Source organism: Felis catus, chromosome B4, assembly GCF_018350175.1.
Source record: "Felis catus isolate Fca126 chromosome B4, F.catus_Fca126_mat1.0, whole genome shotgun sequence".
In the NCBI taxonomy this organism is placed as follows: Eukaryota; Metazoa; Chordata; class Mammalia; order Carnivora; family Felidae; genus Felis; species Felis catus.
In genome coordinates this window covers 49,344,628-49,364,963 of record NC_058374.1, presented here as the reverse complement: position 1 = coordinate 49,364,963, position 20,336 = coordinate 49,344,628, and the positions used below count along the sequence as shown (strand labels likewise).

The window sequence follows — 20,336 nt, the reverse complement described above, 5'->3', positions numbered from 1 at the left end:
TTAATATAGTTCAATAGTCTTTAATATTTTAATATGGCAGTGTAGTCTTTTTTGGCCCTTCGAGAAAACAAACACCTATCCTGCGCTTGAGCCTGCATTGGATGCTTTATGTTTTCCTATCACAGCATCTGTAACACTTTGTTGCCCTTAGTTTCACTTCAAATTTCCCCAAATAGAATGTAAATTCCTTGAGGTAAGAACCTTGTTTCATCCATCTTCACAGCCCCAGTGCCTCGTAAGGGATGTTGAGTAAATAAATCATTTTTCGAGAGGGTTAGAAATCGGCTGTTTCTCAAATTGAATGGCTTGAAATTAGGTCTCTGTCCCAAGCAGCTCTGGACTCTAGCACTCACACAGCACCTGCCCTTTTACCAAAATGGGAAAGTGACTTGGGCTTCAAGCCTATATCCATGAGAGGCACAGACTCCTACATCGTTAGTGTCAGTAGAGTCCTTAGATGTGCAGACAGAGGAAGGGAATGCTGGTAATGCTTTCTGACAAATGAAGCGATGGACTGCCTGGTGAGGGGGCAATCCTACATACTGGAAGAGTTCAGTAGAAAAGAATCCACGATCTTCCAGGGAGATATATGATGATTCTCATCAAGGAAGAGGGACTATGTCACGGTCTGTGGTGACTGATGAGCAATAAAGACGATGGGAACCTAGTATTGCTGTTCTATAAACCATAGGGGAAAAGCCCAACACCATTATCCTCACTGGCCCCTCACTGCAGAAAATATATTAAGTTTTGAGATATATAAGTGAAACATGTTGAAGAAGTCTTGACTGATGTTTTCTTGGTCCTTCCAACAACGACAAAATTGATTCCATGACATATTTTTATATGTCTTTTTAGAAGATAGCATATGGCACCGTTTGTGCTTACGATGGTGCCTAGCCTATTGCACAGAGTCAAGAAATCTTTCCTTGGTTGGTTGATTCATTCAACATGATTAGGTAAACAAATATTTGTTGAATTAATGATTGAATAAACAAAGGAATCTTCCTTTACTCCGGGCTTAACAGTCTCACTTTTCTCAAGTCTTGTAATTTTTGACCTGTTGTTTTCTACATCCCTAATGGTTCTGGTGACTGCCTTGGACAGCCTGCAGTTTCTTCTTCTCCTTCTTTTTTAAAAATGTTTATTTATCTTTGAGAGAGAGAGAGAGGGAGAGAAAACACGGGAGGGGCAGAGATTGGGAGCCAGGATCCGAAGACAGAGGCCACCACAGGATGCGGGGCCCGAACTCACGGAACCGTGAGATCATGACCTGAGCTGAAGTCGGACGCTTAACCGACGGAGCCACCCAGGCGCCCCTGGACAACCTTCAGTTTCTTAATGTCCCTGGAGATACGACTCCCCGAGCTACACACCGTACCCATCTTTAATTGAGGGCCCCGCCGGGATCAGGCCTTGCCATTGCATGGGCTGAAACTGACAAAAAGCCTCTGGCTGTTCTGGGAGGCCCAGTGTCAGAGATGTCATAACTTAAGTTGTTTTTCAAATGCGTCAAATGCTGTGAAAAACTAGGGGTAGGAGTCTGCATATGTTATGTTTTGGTTGCTTTATAACCCCTTTGGCCAAAGTAGATGTTATATTTAGTCCCGGGCATGGCCTCTGGACTCTGAGCCTGTGCCGAACACCAGGCTAGAAAGCTGTGAGCCAGGAAGCGAGCCAGCTAATTTGAGGCACATTACATCAGACGTTTCCTGAGGTGGAAAGGAAGGCCTCCTTGCTAGAAAGCAGGGAGGATTTTGGCTCTTAGAGACTGGATTCAGTAACTTTAACTCCTTGGCTAAGGGCCAACCCACTAGCAAGCAGCTATCATATGGTCTGCAAAAAATTCAGATCCAAAGTCTCCAGATCCTGCTTTATATGTTAATACCACACCTTCCTTGAGAGATGGATTGCCTTTGGGGGAGTGGGAGGGGGGGGGCAGAGACAGCTTTTATAACAAAAGACATTAGAAAATCTGATAAAAGATTTTATAAAAGATTAAAATAATCTTACTAGCTTCTCTCATTTTAAATTTGGAGGGGTAACATTGACTTTGTACTGGAAAATTTATAAGCCTTGAATCAAAATGCTGTCCTAAAAAAATGTTGTAATTCGTCACTTTTCTTTTTCCTTTTCAAGTTACATAAAAGCGTGTGTGGTGGTGGATATGTTGGTATTAGATATTAAATTTATAAATTAGGCCTTCATGGTAGTTTCTCAATTAGCTTCAGAAACTGACTTTTGCAGTGAGGAAATCTGATCTCAATAGCACTCCAAGTTAAATATTTTGTGATGATAAAGTCTTCCTCTCTCTCTGTACCACGTAGGCTAGTATGAACTGCATGTGCTAAGCGCCTCTATGTTTAGAAGGTTGTAGCACGACTCAGATGATTACAAAACAAAACACCTTATTAATAATACAGAGGCCCTGGCAGCCTCCGCTCTGAATGCTCACACTGAGTCCTGGAGTGAAAATGCAGCTACTTAAAATGGTTTTAGGGTACCTGAAGGGACGAGATACAGAGCATCTTTGGGTGAATTATCATGCTGATACTCTTTATACCTGAAAAATAGAGAGCTCTGAGGAGGTCACTGCTACAGTTGGTGAACTGAGATTCAGGAGAGGCAAGTTCCAAAGGCATCTGTTGGGATTAAAATCCAAGACTTCTCGGGCACCGGGTGGCTCTGTTGGTTAAGCACCCGACTCTTGACTTCAGCTCAGGTCACGATCTCATGGTTCGCGAGTCAGTGCACAGACTGCTTGGGGTTCTCTCACTCTCTCTCTGTCCCTCTTGAGCTGTCTTGCATCTCTCAAAATCCAAGCCTTCTGATGGATGGATGCTTTCCCCACTCTAAATTCTATAGTTTCAGGAGCACCAGCATACCAATGGACAAAGTGACTGCTGGGGAGACCCCTGAGGGAGCCATCTGGAAAAGTGCTTTCGTGTGCCCTTTCTGTGGTCTAAACTCTTGAGTCTCCAGTCTAAACTCTGGATACTTCATTTTCTCTTTTGGGAAAGTTGATCTGGTACTATTTGATCCCTACACTGAAGGGGTGCTCAAGAAAAACATGAAATATTTATGAAGTGTTTTAAGTTTCAGGGGAAGTAATATTCCAGCCTACGAAAACGAAATGGATTCCGGCTTACCCATGCACCTTATCGGCTCATCCAAGTTTGCACACGTCACTCCTGACCTGTCCTTGTGTGAAAATCTAAGGATGTCACACATACACTCGCCACCTCTCTTTAGCCCTGTGTGTTCCCGCGAATGGAGTGGGTGATACATTATTAACATGTCCAAGAAGGGAAATGAAGAGGTAGGGGTGAGAAGAGGAGGTGGCAGCAGGGAGGCGAGAAGGAGAGGAAAGGAGGTAAGAACTGACAATGCCTGAGGAGCCCAAGCTGTTAACCTGCAGGGTATGGGCATCTTCTGCTGTTCCCCCTGCAAGGTGAACCTGACACTCGCTGGCCAGGTCTTGCACAGAACTGTGCCAAGGTCCGCGGTGGCCAGGGCTCCTCGGTGACGAGAGACAGTAGGGTGTGGAGCTGTTCACTTGGCATCCTTCACCACCACTAAGGTCACCGATAAAATATTAAGCTGATCCTGGGTACATGGCTTCATGAAGATGATCGGGAATGAAGGGAAGCCAGGGCGAGGGGCAGCCATCAGATCAGATGCACAGAGGAGAGCACGCGCACGCGCACGCGCACGGGGAGGCAGGACAGCCACGTTGCCACAGTGAAGCAGTCAGCTTGTGTTTACTTTCCACTCAGAATGTTTTCCTTTGTATATCCGTACCATCACCTCTTGTTTTTTAAGGAAGTGACACAAAATAACAGGCTTCACAATGCCGTCAAATGTCACAATACACAGTCATGTACTGTAATTGTACAAAATCGGAAGAATAAAATGTTACTAGTTAACACTGGTTAAAATCAAACGGACAACCAAAAATGAAACCAAACGAAAAGAAATCGAACGCTGGAATCCATAGAAACGCCTGACAATATTACCCAAAAACGCCGCCAAATAATTGTCCTAGCATGCTGCAGCTCATTGCCATAACTTCTTAAGTTCCCAGCTCTTTGGGGGAAAGAAAGTGCGTTTTCACAGCCTACAGTTCTCAAAGAAACAGCTTTCACATGTATGCAGGTCAACAGATAAAGGAATGCAAACTCCAGGCACCAGGGTTGCTCAGACAGCAGTGGAGTCTAACGAGTCCTTCTTAAAACCATTCTGAACCAGATCTGATTTGTTGAAAAAGAATCTGGAGGGTGACATTAGTTCAAGAGGGCCAAGGAAAAAACACTTAGCTGTTAATAAGGAAGAAAACCATCAAGAACTAGAACAATTAAGACTTAAATATTTTTCCTACTCTACTTTGAAGCTGAATTACAGCTCTTCATATTTGGAAAAGATATGCAGTTGATCCGTGGGTACAACCCCTCTCTCTTCCCCCCTGCACCCTCCCCCCCTCCTGATCCAGCATCTGAATGTCGGAGTACAGATTTTGCCAGTTCAATTTCCGTGAAGCAGAATTACCGTTTCCTCATGTGTGGCCATGCCGCTTTTTAACAATGAGGTATAATTTGATACTAACAATGCCTGTTCCCTCTTGGGCTACGGGCTTGATCGGTCATGTGGGTAGAAAACAATTCAACTTCCTGATAAAATCACACATACAAAAATTATTGCACTTAGAAACAACAACAACAAAAACTCAGCCCAACCAGCCAAGGGCCAAGAAAACTCTTCTTCGGAAGTGCTGTGCTTCCTGCCCTTTGCAGAGCGTCTGGACCTTTCTGGTGTTCGGTTGAATGTGGTCCGTTATTCAATGTCCAGAAGTAAAAGAGTCCAAAAGACACTGGAGGCTCTTTAAGGCTAAGTCTTCCCGGTGCTTCAATGAGATAAATTATCTCCTTGGCCACATACTACAAAGCAGGGGCTCTCCTTAGCAAAATGGCTAGCAGCGCCCCTAAAAAACTCTGGAAGCAAGGGAGGATGGGTGCACACCATGTCCTGTCCTGTGGGGGGGGGGGGGTGGGGAGAAAGAGAGAGAGACAGAGAGATTGAAAGAGAGAGTAAGCGGTCTGGGAGGGTCAAGCCACACACGGACAGCTCTGTGACATAGGTTTATCTGTACATCTTTCTCTGTGTAAGCCTTTCCTGTGGATCTAAATATCTTTCCCTTTTCCGCAGATTTGTCTCTGTCTTAGTCTTTATCCTTCCTGCCTCTTCGGGCTTTCTGTCTTTTGATGGATATGAAGGTAGAATGCTAATCTTACCCTGCTACCCACTGGTCCATACGCTATTTATCCTTCCATTTTCCTGCCACAATGCACAGCTACCTTCTCCACACCCTGTGAATGGTCCCCCCACCCCCACCTCAGTGTAGTCAGATACATTTCACACTCCGTTTACTGACTTGAATTGGCATATTGTTACTTCAGCTAAGATTACTTACACCTCCCAAATCTGATCTCCTGGTCGAATTTGAGCACAAGGCACCAACTATGTTACTAATGTTTTCAGGAAGCTCTCAGGAAAATGTTCACATCATGGATGAGATCAAGGCATTCTTAAACTCCACTATTCTGAGAATATTGCCAATACTGTTTTTCTTCTCTGGGATGTGTGCTCCAGCTCACGTCTTTTTTGTAACTAACCCCTCGTATGACCCTTGTAATCAATAAAACATTTGCACAAAATATCTAGATAGAGTTGGGTGAGAGTATCCTGACATTTCGTGCATGGATCCAGTATCAGAACAATTTAAAGTTCAGGTGGAGAGAATGAAGGTCATGTCACAAGGAGTTGCTGAAGCCCCTAATGTCACACTTACCAACCCGGGTACATGGAAGCTCTAAGATCTGCAATGGTATTAATCTCGCCCTGTGACCCCACTTGTGGGGGCAGAATCCATACAACTGGTGACTGCTGCCTTTTGTTGTTCTAAGACAGAGTGCCCGTGATGGCCTTTTCTCTACTTACTGCTCCGGGTTCTGAACTAGGACTTGCTAACATTCTCGTAGATGACGTCACTGATGCAGAACTGTTGTTTCTTCTTCGTCCACATCAGCTGCACACACTGATGGATAAAAATGTACTGCTCCTGGTGCATAGGACAAAAACGTGTTTCAGAACAAGATATTTTTGTGCAAACACGTGCCAAGGCAGACTATTTTAATCCTATGGCAAGATTAAATACCATGATGTCAAAAAACAATTTCCATTATTTCTGAAATAATTTTATCACTAGGAAATCCAAGAGAATCCACCGTAAAAATATTCTTATTAATAATAGAGTTTACGTAATCACCGCTTAATGTTAAAGAAAATGTCCAATCGATAAATCATGGGCCTCTTTTGAAAAAAAAAATAGCGTATCACTTCATAATATACACCAAAATAAAATCCAGGAAGTTTACTAAATTAAGCCATAAAAATATAGGGGGGGAAATATAGGTTAATTTTTCTCTGATTCCTTTTAGGAAGGACTTTCTAAACTTCAAAACGATGTAACAAATTACAAATGAAACTTTGAAAGCACTGTATATGAAACAAAGTGAAAAGAATAAAAAAAAGGTCAGACCAGAAACTGGGAGAGAAAATTATTTTCTAGAATTATGACGAAAAGTCGATACCTTTACTTTTCTTTAAAATTCCTTCAATCAGTAACACACACACTTAAACTGACAAAATATATCGACAATTAGACCAAATATTCCTAGAAGGCAGGGACTGTATCTTTTTATTCCTAATGTCTAGCACTCAGCTTGTGCTTAGTAAATATTTTCTGAAGTAAACCGAGGAAATATTAAACCATAAGCAAAAAATGGCAACATAATAAAAAAATGTAAATTCAAACAATTGGTTTTCATCCATGACGTGAGCAAAACCAAAGGGGAAAAGTCACATTCGATGATAACTTGAGCTTGTTGAAGCCGTCGTTTTCATCTGTGGTTGGCAGAAGTATTATTAATAAAGTGCTAATAAGTGACACTCTGGACGTAGATAGTAAACAAGTGGGAAAAGACCCCAATTAATGTTCTATTAAAAGGAGAATGGTTTAAATAAGTTACAGCAGATCTATACTGAAACACTATTCAGTCTTTAAAATGAGATTTATAGAATTCTGGACAATTTGGGATGATAGATACACAGAGCAAAATGTTAGGTGGAAAATTAGAATGTAAAATTAGCATATGTATATGTAGCATCGAAGCACAACTGGATGAAAGTTATACTTGACTGAAGATGGAGATGAAATGCATCAGCATATGGAGAGTAACTGTCTTAGTGCCATGAAATCAAAGAAACTTCATGATCTTTCTACTTTGTCTTCATTGCCTAGAGCGTCTCTGTAAGTAATACCATTAGAAATAACCTTGAAATAAAAACCAGTCATGGTATTCGCAGGATTTAAGGAGTCTTTTGTACAACTTTATAAAAGATAGGTTAATGCTTCAAACCTCACTGAGTTGATACCTAAGCCCAATCTGTATTTTTCAACAAGCTTTGGAAAAAATACATTCCCTTATTTTTAAAAATTTTTTATTATTTTTTTTAATTTTTTTTTTTTTACCTTTTATTTATTTTTGAGACAGAGAGAGACACAGCATGAACGGGGGAGGGGCGGAGAGAGAGATGAGACACAGAATCGGAAGCAGGCTCCAGGCTCCGAGCCATCAGCCCAGAGCCCGACGCGGGGCTCGAACTCATGGACCATGAGATCGTGACCTGAGTCGAAGTCAGACGCTTAACCGACTGAGCCACCCAGGCGCCCCTAAAATTTTTTTATTATTTTTGAGAGAGAGAGAGAGAGAGAGAGAGCCCAAACAGGGGAGGGGCAGAGAGAGAGGGAGACACAGAATCCAAAGTAGGCTCCAGGCTCTGAGCTGTCAGCACAGAGCCTGACGCAGGGCTCGAACTCATGAACCTGAGCTGAAGTCGGACACTTAGCTGACTAAGCCACCCAGGTGCCCCATATATTCCCTTATTTTGTGATAATATCAATAACTGGCTACCTCTTCTCCTTATCACACACCACTCTGTTGTTTCTGGTGTTGTGTCAGGCACTGGGCACAGTTAAGGCCAGAAACTGCCTGGCTCTTCAGTGCGTAACTGTTCAGTGGCCAAACTTGGGTGTCAAAAAATTAAAAAAAAAAAAAAAAAGTAGACAGACCACAGGCAAAGTAAATAAAAGACTATTTACAGACACATCCTTGAGGGCCCCTGAGAAGTCTAAGCTGCCGATCAGGAGAATGGCTGCTCAAAGCAAAGCCGTCACTGACCTCCAGGGAAAGCCTATTAGAAGAAAATCAAACAAAACGTTTGATAAAAATAGAAGAGAGCCCAGGAGAGGTGAATGCCATCCATACAGAGCCCTTTACAGTTTCACCGTGCTTGTCTAGGTGATATTTCCATGATGTGTGCTGTACGATTCACAAATGCATCATTCACATTTTACAGATGACGGAGGGCCTGTGAGAGGTGAAGGGGGTTGTACAGAGGCCATGCTGTGACCCAGGCCCTCACGGGGTCTCACCCCACCACCACTACTCTCTAACTGCCCTTGCTGCTCTTGTGGAGAGGCCCAGACCACGTGCCCGGTCAGTTGAGAAAAGGCAAGAGGGCATGCCAACGCTGCAGACCATGCAGCATGTTGCTGGGACGGGAAATGTGCATCTCAGGACACAGCTGTTTTAATCGGTAACTTCTGCAATTGCTCGAGTGGGGTGGGATGGTGGAATGGAGATGGCGGGTAGTCTAGAGGAGGCAGGAAAATTAGAAACCAGCCACAGGAGGAAACCCGGTACACAGCACGCAGGCGGTTTATAGAGAGAGAATCCGAACTGGCCTCTTGAAAATCATTAGTGTCAACGGGGTACTGTGGGATGATAAAGCTGAAGAAAATAATTGTTTGACTCCGCTCCTTACGTGTTAACATCAGTCAAGTAGAAGACAGAAGGTCTGGGGGGTATGAACGGGCTCAAGAAGGATGTTAGGAAAACCCTAACATTCAAAATACAGGCTGAACCATGATGAGCATAGAAGCCATGAAAAATAAAGGTAAATGGACAAGATGTTTCAGACATAACTAACAAAACGGAGATAAATAAGTGACTCCAACTAGAAAGCATCCATTGCAGAATCCTGAGGGAACTCAAGAAGCTGGAACAGTTGGAAAAAATCAGTAACCTGTGGTGACCTCCGCCTCTTTTACTGACTGAGTTTTCCCACAAGAGTTCAGGGAAGGGATGCTGTACTTTAAAAAGACCGTTTCCCTGGAGATGTCAACCTAAAATGCTGCCCCAAACAAAGAAGCCAAACAACCAAAATGCGGGGCCAGAGCGTTAGGGAGAAAAACAAAATACTTCCTCAGCTCTGCAGAGAGGCACATGGAGGCTGCTCTAGCTTTGTGCGATTACCACATGCGAGGAAAGATAATGGCGCTGAGAACTGGATGGAGGGTCGGCCATGTGAAGGTAGTTTTTAAAAGGGGATTAAGATTCTGTAATTGGGAAAGCCATAGGCAAACAGGCTATAATCAAAGTCTATAAAGTTATAAGAGGCACAAATTAAGCCAATGGGGCAGACAATTCATCACATCCAAAATACTTAAAATAAGGAGTGGCCCTTTGAAGGCTGGGGATTACTATACATAATGGGGACATTTTAAACCACATATGAGGATGTAAATTTATAGAAGTGGAAACCAAAAATATGGACCGATTCATAAAGCACTGTTTAATCACTAGGTAGTGGGCTTCTCTGGGGAACCAGCACATTTCAAGCTTACGATAAAGAGGTAATATTAGTTCACGTCCCCACCACTGTAAATTAGAAGGCAGCAGAGTTGGGATGTGAGTGGGTTCAAGGAAGTGAGGAAGCAAACACATCATCAATGAGGCACCTGCGTGTGAATGGGTCACTCTTTCCAAAGTGGTATGATCTTGCTATAGCTCAGAAATAAATACCATCCATCGGCTGTGTCCAGCCTTGGAAAGGTGGGAGTGGGGAGGCAGGAGAGCAAACAGAGGCAGAGGAGAAAAACCCGGGCACTAACGGCAGCCATGGCTGCACGCTTTTTGAGTTAGACTGACATCTAGTGGTGCATCGTAGAAAAAGCAGGAAAAAGACTAAGGCACCATTTAGTCTGGAAATGGAATACGAGGTCAGGCCTGGTTGTGTTGTACTCTACAAGCATTCCTCTTGCACACCCCTTGGGGGAAAAAGGGATTATTGTAAGCTGGAAGCTAAGAAGTCGCGACTATGGTTTGGTGATTAGGATCAGGAACAAGCTATTGTGCGTAGGCTTCGGGGCGCCCCCAGGTGCACACCTGTTGCTGTTTAGAGGCAGTGTGTGTTGTGTGGTGGCAGCGGCCCGGGGCTGCCACTCCAGCTAGGGTGCATTCTGAGGCTTGCAGGGAGGAGAAGGCTTGGCTGAAGAGGGGGAAGAGGGAGCATATAACACCGCTGGATATTTCTGGGGGATGTTCCCTTGTTGTTACAATGATAAATCCATTCATTTAGACCAAGGGAACTGGCTGCACTGCTAGGTTGGGAGCTGGAAAGCCTTAAAATCATAAGGGGGACAGGAAGCATAAATCAACCTTTGATCATCATCAAAAGTGCATTGAGACAGAGGGTTATGGAGGACAAACTAATGCCAAACTAACTGAACCAAATCTAGCATTTCAAGTATGAATTAAATCATGTCAGTTCCACAGTCCCCACTCGGTGGCATTTACCCAGATTGGCTGTCACCTTCACTGAACTCTCAGTCTGTTCAAAGAGGCTTTATTCCATTATAGATATCATAGATACATCCACGTGCTCTGGATTATGAAGGGCATATGATGCCAACAACAGTGCCAGCTCTATGCACTGAAGAGATTGCTAGAAGCTAGTATCTTTTTTTTTAATACCCTGAAACAGTTTGAACATGCACAATAAAAAACTGGGACTAGTGGATGCAGAAAAAAAAATGGACACAACAGTTTTGAAACATGAGATTGAATAATGAGAAGTTTCTCATTCCAGGGCAAATTTGAAAATGCGTATTGTTTCTGCTCCTACCTCCGTCTGCACCATAGACATCCGGTATGATCGCATTTCGGACACCAGCCCTAAGATGTCGACAAACTCGTGATCCCGAATGTGCTGCAAGAGCCTGTCCAGGGCAATGAATGTTCCTGTCCGTCCCACTCCAGCACTGCAAAAGAGTATTCAGACAACATATTCCTCTGTGCTGTTGCAAACAAACTGGCAATTTAAAACCCCCCAAACTACAGGTGGCACCACTGAGAAAAGGGAAGAACTCCTGAGAGTATTTTCCTAACCGATTTTGAAGTGTGCAGTTGTGGTCCGGGGTGTTGTTCGATGGCACATTTCTGACTATCCCTGCCACCTCGCTTAAGGAGATGTGGGTCTGCACTGCCTCACACACACCCCCTCTCCCGCAGGGCCCTCTGCTTCCGGAGGAAAGTGATGATTCCATGTAGAGCCTGTTGGAGAGCTGATACACATAAACAGTTGCAGCGTTCTGCGTAACCTCAGAGTTAGGCACACACACCCTGCTGGAAAGTCGGCTTGAGATGCCACACGCCAGCTCTAGCTCTGGGGCCATAGCAACTTGTGTGCCGTCAGGCCTAAGTTGAGTTCACCATCCCAGACCTTCCTTACAGCACACCGGCCATTCTGGTGGGTCCTGGGCCTGCTTCAGTCTCCCAGCGATCTTTTAGATAGTTGCCTCCAAATCACATTTGATATTTGGACTCAGTCTCTTCCAGTCCCCAAATCCCAGAGCTCAGAGAGCGGAACAAAGTGGAGCGAGTGACTGACACTGACCGCCGCCCACCGGCGGTCAGGAGAGCCCCCAGCTCTACATTCAAGTCAGCTCTTCTCTCCCAACCCCTGAGAGGCTGCGGATTGTGAATTATGGTAAAATGAAAAAAGAGAAAGTCTCTGCTGGGAGAGAAATCCAACACTAGAAGCCTCGAGTTCAGAGATTGCTTTTCTACAAGACAACTCTTCCCTCCTAAGACTTACTGTCTAAGAGAAAACGTTCTGCCTCTGGGTGAGCAGCCATAAAGTCACATCCAGAGCTGTGGCTGCTTCCTGCTTGGAAAGGAACCACGAGTTTGACCGCGTGGTTGAGCACCTTTATTTTCTGCTCATGGGAAGAATGGTGTTGAAACTAGATAATGTTGTCTGGTGACACCTGTGAACACGTGAGGTGAACTCACGCAAGAATATCCTCCCTGATCCCAAACTGGGTAGCTTACAAAGTGTTTTTCTTTCTGGACAGACACAGACACATACTTCTCTCTCTCTGTCCCCACCTCCCCCCCCCCCCCCCCCACCTCTCTCTCTCTCTCTCTCTCTCTCACACACACACACACACACACTCCCCTAGCCATTCTGGTTCACAAAGGCCAAGGTGTTAGACCCAGGATTATAGACTTATTTACTTAGGTTGACATGGCTACCAGTGCCTCCTCTAACATCCCCATTCCATTTCTACCTGTGGCATACAGTGGGAACATATTTATATCCCATGCTCTTTGGGGGTTGCATAAAAATTTTGCAACGAAATCATGTCAGACTGATGGATTTTGATGGAGATTTGGTTCACTTGGTGAGAAAGAAAGCTTAAATTCAAAGATAATGTTTCTCCTAAGGAATTAGTGTGGCCCTTGTTTTTGGATAATGTGCTAGATCATACAACCCCTTTCATTTGAGCTGTCTAGAAATTCAGAGACAATCTCTAAGAGCAATCATAGCAAATGTCTTATCTGAATGAGCTGAATACTTTCATTTCTCCTTTCCCTCATCTTGCTTTTATGTCTATTAATATTATTCTGGGCTGTGATCGGCTATTTTTAATCTGCCCTTGCAGTTGGCCATGTTACAAACCACTCGGGATCTCTCATAGGCTGGGGGTAATTTCACACAGGGGGTAATTTAGACACAGGTCTAAAGGCATGACCTTTAGAGACCATGCACCTGGATTTGAGTCCTAACCCCTCCACGTTCTGGCTGCACGAATTTGAGCAAGTCCCTTAACCTCCCCACTTCTTTCTTTCAGCTGAGAATGAGAATAAAAATATCTATCTCATAGGCTATAGGAGATAGGAAAAGCCACGTTATAAGCAAATTGTGTACCTAGTAAGGTATCAGTGAGTTGTAAATGTTATAGATTCATAATTCATTTAACGTTAATTCACTGTGCTCAGGGATTTATGGACTGGTGGGTGATTCCCTTTATAAAGCAAAGCCTGTGGTGCTGCGACAGAAAATGTGGCTGATGAGTTTACCTGCAGTGCACGATCATGGGGCCTTTGCTCTTGGTAGCTTGCTGTCGAACCACGTGTACAAACTGAAGGATACTTTCTGCAGCATTTGCTGTGGGCACACCGTGATCAGGCCACGCCGTGTAGTTGAAATGCATCACATCCTGCATCTCGTCAGCCTTTAGGAGAAAAAGCCAAAGCGAGCATTAATCTCTCGGTCCACTAGCCAGCTGGCCCGGGCCGCCACTGCAGCTCACAAGTTAATGCCATTAAGAAGTGAAAGCCATGTTCCACTCCTGGTCAGCACGTTTCCCTTTCCAGCTCTGAGGATCGTGTCTGGCACAAAGCAGGCCCTGGGGAAAAAATACTAATTGTTTAAAACTTCAAATAGTAGGATAAATCGGCGAATCCAGGCCTGTGCGGAGATGAGGGCATAAGCAGATCAGGGTGTGTATTCTGGCTCGGCCGTTTAGCAATGGCATCAGCTTTGGCCCAAAAATACCGTGGGAGGTGCTATTGGTGACCCTCCCCCATAGGGTCCCCTTTGCCAGGCTGACTGCCCCTTTTCCAGCTGCTGCTAACAGCATATGGCTCTGTCCTCCTCATGGTTGTCCCTCCGCGAAGGGAAATGCCTTGCTGGAGTGTGCCTGAGAGGATGTGTTCTCCTACTGAGGGCAGTCCACAGCCACAGAGTGACCGATATTGGGGTATAAAATGCCGGCCCCCTTACGTCGAAGTGGCACATGTAACTGTAAGGTGCCGTTCAAGCCCCAACACTCCCCATGGTATGCAGCTGAGGCTAGAATTCAGCTGAACCCACAGCTGTGCCTGGCTCCTTCCCTGCCCTGTCCTCTCCTGCTTCCCTTGCTCCCTTACAGTTTTACCCAAGATCATACTTGCCATAACTCACCAATAGGACAATCCCGGTCTTGGGCTCTGACCCAAGACAAACTGGCTCAACAGCAGGTTTCTCATACCTAAGATGCGTCATTTTAGATGTTAGAGTACAAAACGACCTGTCGCAGGGGTTGTTGGGAAGATTAAGTGTGCTCATGTCTGTGAAGGATGGACCGGTCAGATATTAAGCATCACCACTACTCCACCACTCTCTTCCTTCCAGCTCAGGGCATTTATTTATATATGGTTATAAATATATATATATTTATTTCCACCACTCTCTTCCTTCCAGCTCAGGGCATTTATTTATATATGGTTGGCTCTGGGAATCCCAGTGAGTGGGTATGTTTTGTACATGTATCTTATTCATATTAACCCATACATCAAATATATTGTTGTCCCCTCTGAACTGAGTAATTATCAGGATAATTCAAGATTCACTCTTTTTAGTCTCTACTAATTTGTAAGCATAAAGATTTATTCTGTTCTTGTTATCAACAGTCAGGAATATTCCAAACCCAGGCCCCAACAAAGATCTAATTCACTCCCCTTCCCTCAAACTTGTCAAGAGCCTAAAATCCCCTCAGTGAATGGAATACTGTATCATAATTTGGAAGAATTTGGCCTGGTTATGAGTTTGAAACTAAAGTTAGGTTCAGGCATTAAAGAGGAATGAATTCCAAAGAGTCAGTGGTCTTGGGTGGAGTAGAATTTGTATAAATATAAGTAAATGCATAAATAAAGCATATAAATAAACACATAATAAGATCTGTATAAACATAAGTAAATCAGCACTCAATTAGACCCACTGTCCCCAGACACTTAAGGCTAAACATCCCAAGCCACATGCAGTACCTCCCTCACCACCTTCAAGGGCTCTTTCTTAGACACATAGAGCATGAAGTCTGCAAAAATGTTGCCCCTCTCACTGCTGTTTTCAGGAAGTATGGCAATAAAGTAACCCAAGCATAATAAATTGTGCATAATGACTCCATTACTCAACACCATGAGGACCGAAGGACGCTCAATCAATCACTAGACAACTTCGGTTGCCCAGAAGAGCTCACAAAAAATGTTAGCTCTCTTCAAAGGCTGATTATAGGCTTAGTTCAAAGGCTTGTGCATTGTAGGCATATATGTGTGTGTATATATGTATATGCATATATATAATTGATCTGAAAATGTCTCCAGCTAAAATGAGCAAAGTGGTTCCAAAATAGGCAATGCTTATATTGTCGTTAGTCTCTCTACAGCTGTAAGACAGAGGTATTGGGGTGATCCCTGGTCAAGCTGGATAGCAAGGCACACATCAATGGGGACAAAGTTTTGCTGGTTTTAGTTTCCAGTTCTTACTCAGTTCATGACAATTTTTTAAGCACTGGACAGTGAAAAACTGTGTGCTATGGTCATTTTCCTCCTTTCTTCGTTGAAGGAGAAAAACTTATTATCTTAGCCGTTCCAAAATCTCTCTTACCCCGATTTCCTCACTCATATACTTTTATCTGGTTGTACTCTGAAAGTTTCCACATATCAATATAGAGGGAATAAAGAAGAGTGTAAACAAAAATGGAAACAAATAGAAAAGCATATTCATTGGCAAGGCACAATGTTCTTTTAGATTCTGCATTTATGGCCAAAAGGGGGCACTCTAGGACCAAATGCTCGTGACTGTGTCTACCGTATAAACAATCTTACCAGAAAGCACTGTTACTCAATATTTTATTCTTATGTTTCAAGCCCTTCACATGATTGTCATTGAAAGGTTATAATTTAAGACCAAGGACAAGAAGGGGCCCCTGGGTGGCTCAGTCGGTTGTGTCCGACTTCAGCTCAGGTCACGATCTCACAGTCCTTGAGTTCGAGCCCCACGTCAGGCTCTGTGCTGACAGCTCAGAGCCTGGAGTCTGCTTCAGATTCTGTGTCTCCCTCTCTCTCTCTGCCCCTCCCCTGCTCACACTCTGTCTCTCTCTGTCTCTCAAAATAATAATAATAATAATAATAATAAAAAGTTAAAAAAATTTAAAAAAAAAAGACCAAGGACAAGAAGCATAGTATTGATCATACAGCGATCTCTGTGACTCTTCCCTGCCAAGGAAACAGGTATGGGAACAGGTGTTGTCTTGTGCTCTGCAGTTTCTTATCTCCTGAATCCAAACCTAGGGAAATATTTGTCCTACATTTTTCCAGCAGTTTACACTGGCTTCCCAGCTAAAATAACCAAAAAAGAAAGCAGGATTCAAATGGCATTCAGATTGTCAAGTATTTTCTCTGATGGAACGTCTTTCCAAGTGCTTTATTATTTTTGAAATCCTTCATTCATTCACTGATTTATTCATTCCACAAAGATTTTTATAAGTGGCTAAGGGTTGGGGTTATAAAGCTTATTAAAACGGGGTACTTGCTTCCCAAGCTCACACCACACTGGGCGAGACGGACACGAAGGGAGAGAACTGCAGCCATCTCTGATGTCTTGCGATAGAGCAGTAGGTGAGACAGAGCAGAGGGGGAAAGGAATAGAGTTGTCTAGAGACGACAGAAAGCTTAACAAAGGAGGTGACATTTGAGCTGAAACTCTGGGTGGGAATGTGTTTAGGGAGGAGATGGCCATTTCAAAGAAAAGGAACCGCATGAAGCAGTCTGCTAGGGATTTGCCCAAATTCTCATTGTGACAAAAGTCATTGTTAACTACCAGTGGTTAAGAAGTGATTTAACTTGCAAATATAGTAAGTGGCTAGTTCACGAGTACTTATGCTGCACTGACGGGGACAATATTTGTTTCTATTGTGCATATTAAGGGTCACCAAACATTTTCTGTCGAGGGCAGAGAGTAAATATTTTAGTGTTAAGGGTCATTTGTCTCTGTTCCAATGACTCAAGCTTGATGCAGCACAAAAATAACTCATGGGCAATATGTAAGCAAACGTGTGGCCATGTTTCAATGAAATGTTATTTGTGGACACTGACGTTTCTATTTCATGTAGTTTCGATATTTGGTGTGAAATATTATTTTTCTTTTGGTTTTTTTTCACACATTTAAAAATTTAAAACTCATTCTTGGCTCATTGGTTTTACAAAACAAGCAGTGGTCAATTTGTCCATAGCCCAGTCTTGAACCCCTGACGTATACAGTTAGGAAATGTTGTTTCTAGGCAGAGACCATTGTGATGAGGACTTTCCTATTGAATGGTGTCCTCAACAGAGAGCATGTTTAAGCGAGTACTAGAAAAATTCCCTCCTATTTTCTGGGACTACTGTGTGTGAAGAAGGGTGATTGGTTGATAGGGGCACCCAGCCTGGCACACAAACATTGGGCATGAGCTCGAAGCCTAATCTTCAGAGAAGTAGCAGACCCAGGACAAATAGACTTTCCTTTTTCTTTTTTAAATTTTATTTGAGGGAGACAGAGAGAGAGAGTGGGAGCAGGGGAGAGGGGCAGAAGGAGAGAGAGAATCCCAAGCAGGCTCTGTGCTGTCAGTGCAGAGTCAGACATGGGGCTCGATCCCACGACCCTGGGATCATGACCTAAGCAGAAATCAAGTGTCGGACACTCAACCGACTGAGCCACCCAGGTGCCTCTAGACTTTTCTAACATGGTAATATTCAGAAATCAATAGCATTTGAAAAGAGATATGGAACCATGATTAAAAAGAAACAGCTCTGAAATAATAAAAAGCCAAACTATAACAAAAAATAAGGAAAAAAGCCAAAGAAAACCGAACTCAAACTACTATATCATGGTTTAGGTGTTAGTTTAAAATTTAAGTGTGCCTTATATATCCTAAGTATACCCATCCATAATTAGTATAAGTAATGAGAACTTGTCAATGGTAACTGGTGAGCAGTGGTGCCCTGGGTCTCCTATTGCCCTGGGCTGATCTGAGATGGAAAGGTGCAGACTTTTTATTCCATCTCCTCGGGGTCTCCAGGCCTACCATTTCATCCACACAGCACTGCTGATGAAACTGGAAATAAATACACTAAACGTGGGATTTATCTCTTGAAGAAAGCAGTGCTGCAAAGCTGGAAGAGCTCATAGTCTTACATGACGGGGGGTTGGTCTCTGACACGTCGGTGTCCCTCAGCGTGGGGACAGCCACCTGACTTACATAGTTGATCCGGAAATGTCTGCAGGCCCAGTCTTCCCGTTCTTCCTCTGACATCATCTCCACGGTGATGTCCCCATAAGCTATGGGTTCTTCCGTGAACGGCCAGTAATGGTCACATTTCACCTGAGGTGACAATAGCACACAATCTTTTATTTATTTATTTATTTATTTGTAATGTTTATTTATTTTTAGGAGGGAGAGAGACAGAGCTTGAGCAGGGGAGGAGCAGAGAGAGAGGGAGACACAGAATCTGAAGCAGGTTCAAGGCTCTGAGCTGTCAGCGCACAGCCCGACGCGGGGCTCGAACAGTCTTTGCAACCTTGAGACCATCACCTGAGCTGACTGTTGGATGCTTCACCAACTGAGCCACCCTGGCACCCCGCACACAACCTTTTAAAACAAACAGGCTAGGAAAGAAATAGTCCGTGCTCACTTAGAGAAAACAAAATTACAGTAAAACCTTGGACTGCAGGTAACTTGTTCTGTGAGTGTTCTGCAGGAGGAACAAACACTTCTAATAGATTTTAACTTGATATGAGCAGTGTCTTGCAATATGAGTAGTATGTGATGCTGGGTGTCACATGATCACAACTGAGCCAATGGTTCTTTCTCTCTCTCTCTCTCTCTCTCTCTCTCGCTCGGGATTGTGGGCATGGTCTCCCATGCTCAGATGCTCAGTCTCAGGCCACGGTGTTTGGCAGAAATCAGTGATTTTTCAGAATGTTGGAAGGTGCCCACACTGGCCCTAGTGTATTTTTTGTCACTTCAAAGCACCTATGGACAGTCCTTTGCTTTTCTATACAAGAGTAAGCTTAGGGATGCTTCGCTTCATTCTAGGTCAGGCTGCCTGCAGATATAGACCCTTTCCTCCGCTGCCTTACTGCCAGTTACATTAAATACAGTATGTGACAAGAGTTTATTCATACTGTACTGTGGTCAACATCTGTTAGTGATAGCGAAAGCCGTCCTACACAATAACCCTGCCTTCTCTGGTCTCCCTCACACCAGCCACGAAGGTTTTCAAAGGTAAGTGCAGGTTAATTTGTTATTTTTCTTTATAGTTTGTATTTTCCTTGTTAGTTTGGATTATATTATAGTATTGTAATCATTTTATATGAATCTTTTTGAGTTCTGGAATAAAGCATCTGAGTTTCCATTACTTCTTATGGGAAAAGTCGCATGATACACAAGTGCTTTGGATTACAAGCATGTTTCTGGAACGAATTATACTCACAAACCAAGGTTTTACTGTACTTGCCTCTGAAGAACTGTATAGTATTATTGTGCCCATTATAAAAGAAGCAAGTGGAAGTTTCTGGTACATAGTAAGCACTCCAGCCATAGCCCTGGCTGGTACAGATTTTGCTGCCAGTGGGAACAGCCCCATTAGACACTTACCCTTCTTTTCTCATTACACTGAGTGAGCATGACAATAATCTGGGACTTCTGTTGTAGGACCATCTTCCAAAAGTCATTTCTGGTTTCAGGCAGTGGCCCCTGTGTGGCAATATACTCCTGGGGTGAGTTGTATCCCTGAAAGATTAAGTGACAAAGCGGTCACCCAAGAAGCTACTGGCAACACCAAATGCTGTTCCACACAAATGAAAAAAAACTGAAAATGTACTGGGGATAAGCCTAGCAAAGGATCACACACCTAGGTAATGGTTCCTCCCTTTCTCATCAAAGAGGTAATCAGAGTAACTGACCCATGTAGGTCTGCGTGCTTGTAAGCATTGTTCTCTGAAGTGTATACATACAATCGCATTCACACCTTTTTATGAGAACAGTCACTAGTTTTAAAATAGGGGCTCAGGTGGAGCCCTTTGAGTTGCGTTGCCAAAACCAAAGCTTATTTATTTATTTTTAAATGCTTATTTATTTATTTCGAGAGAGAAAGAAAGAGAGAGAGAGGAAGAGAGAGAGATGGGGCAGAGACAGAGGGAGAGAGAATCCCAAGCATGCTCCCCACTGTCAGGGCAGAGCCTGACGCAAGACTTGAACTCATGAACCTTGAGATCATGACCTGAGCCAA

The 20,336-nt window shown here is 43.6% G+C and overlaps 1 protein-coding gene across 2 annotated transcripts in view; it reads right to left on the bottom strand.

Annotated features, from left to right (window-relative positions):
- Nucleotides 1-3,742: 3,742 nt before the first annotated feature.
- The window catches only part of PTPRO (protein tyrosine phosphatase receptor type O), a 242,162-nt gene continuing 225,568 nt past the window's right edge, over nt 3,743-20,336 (bottom strand). For both annotated transcript variants that reach the window (XM_023256797.2, XM_023256798.2), the window contains 6 exons: nt 19,703-19,837; nt 18,305-18,427; nt 13,326-13,480; nt 11,086-11,221; nt 5,995-6,115; nt 3,743-5,027 (listed from right to left, as the gene is read on the bottom strand). In XM_023256797.2, coding sequence (XP_023112565.1) covers nt 6,011-6,115; nt 11,086-11,221; nt 13,326-13,480; nt 18,305-18,427; nt 19,703-19,837 — 654 coding nt within the window. In that variant the 3' untranslated portion in view covers nt 3,743-5,027; nt 5,995-6,010. The remainder of the gene's footprint in view (nt 5,028-5,994; nt 6,116-11,085; nt 11,222-13,325; nt 13,481-18,304; nt 18,428-19,702; nt 19,838-20,336) is intronic.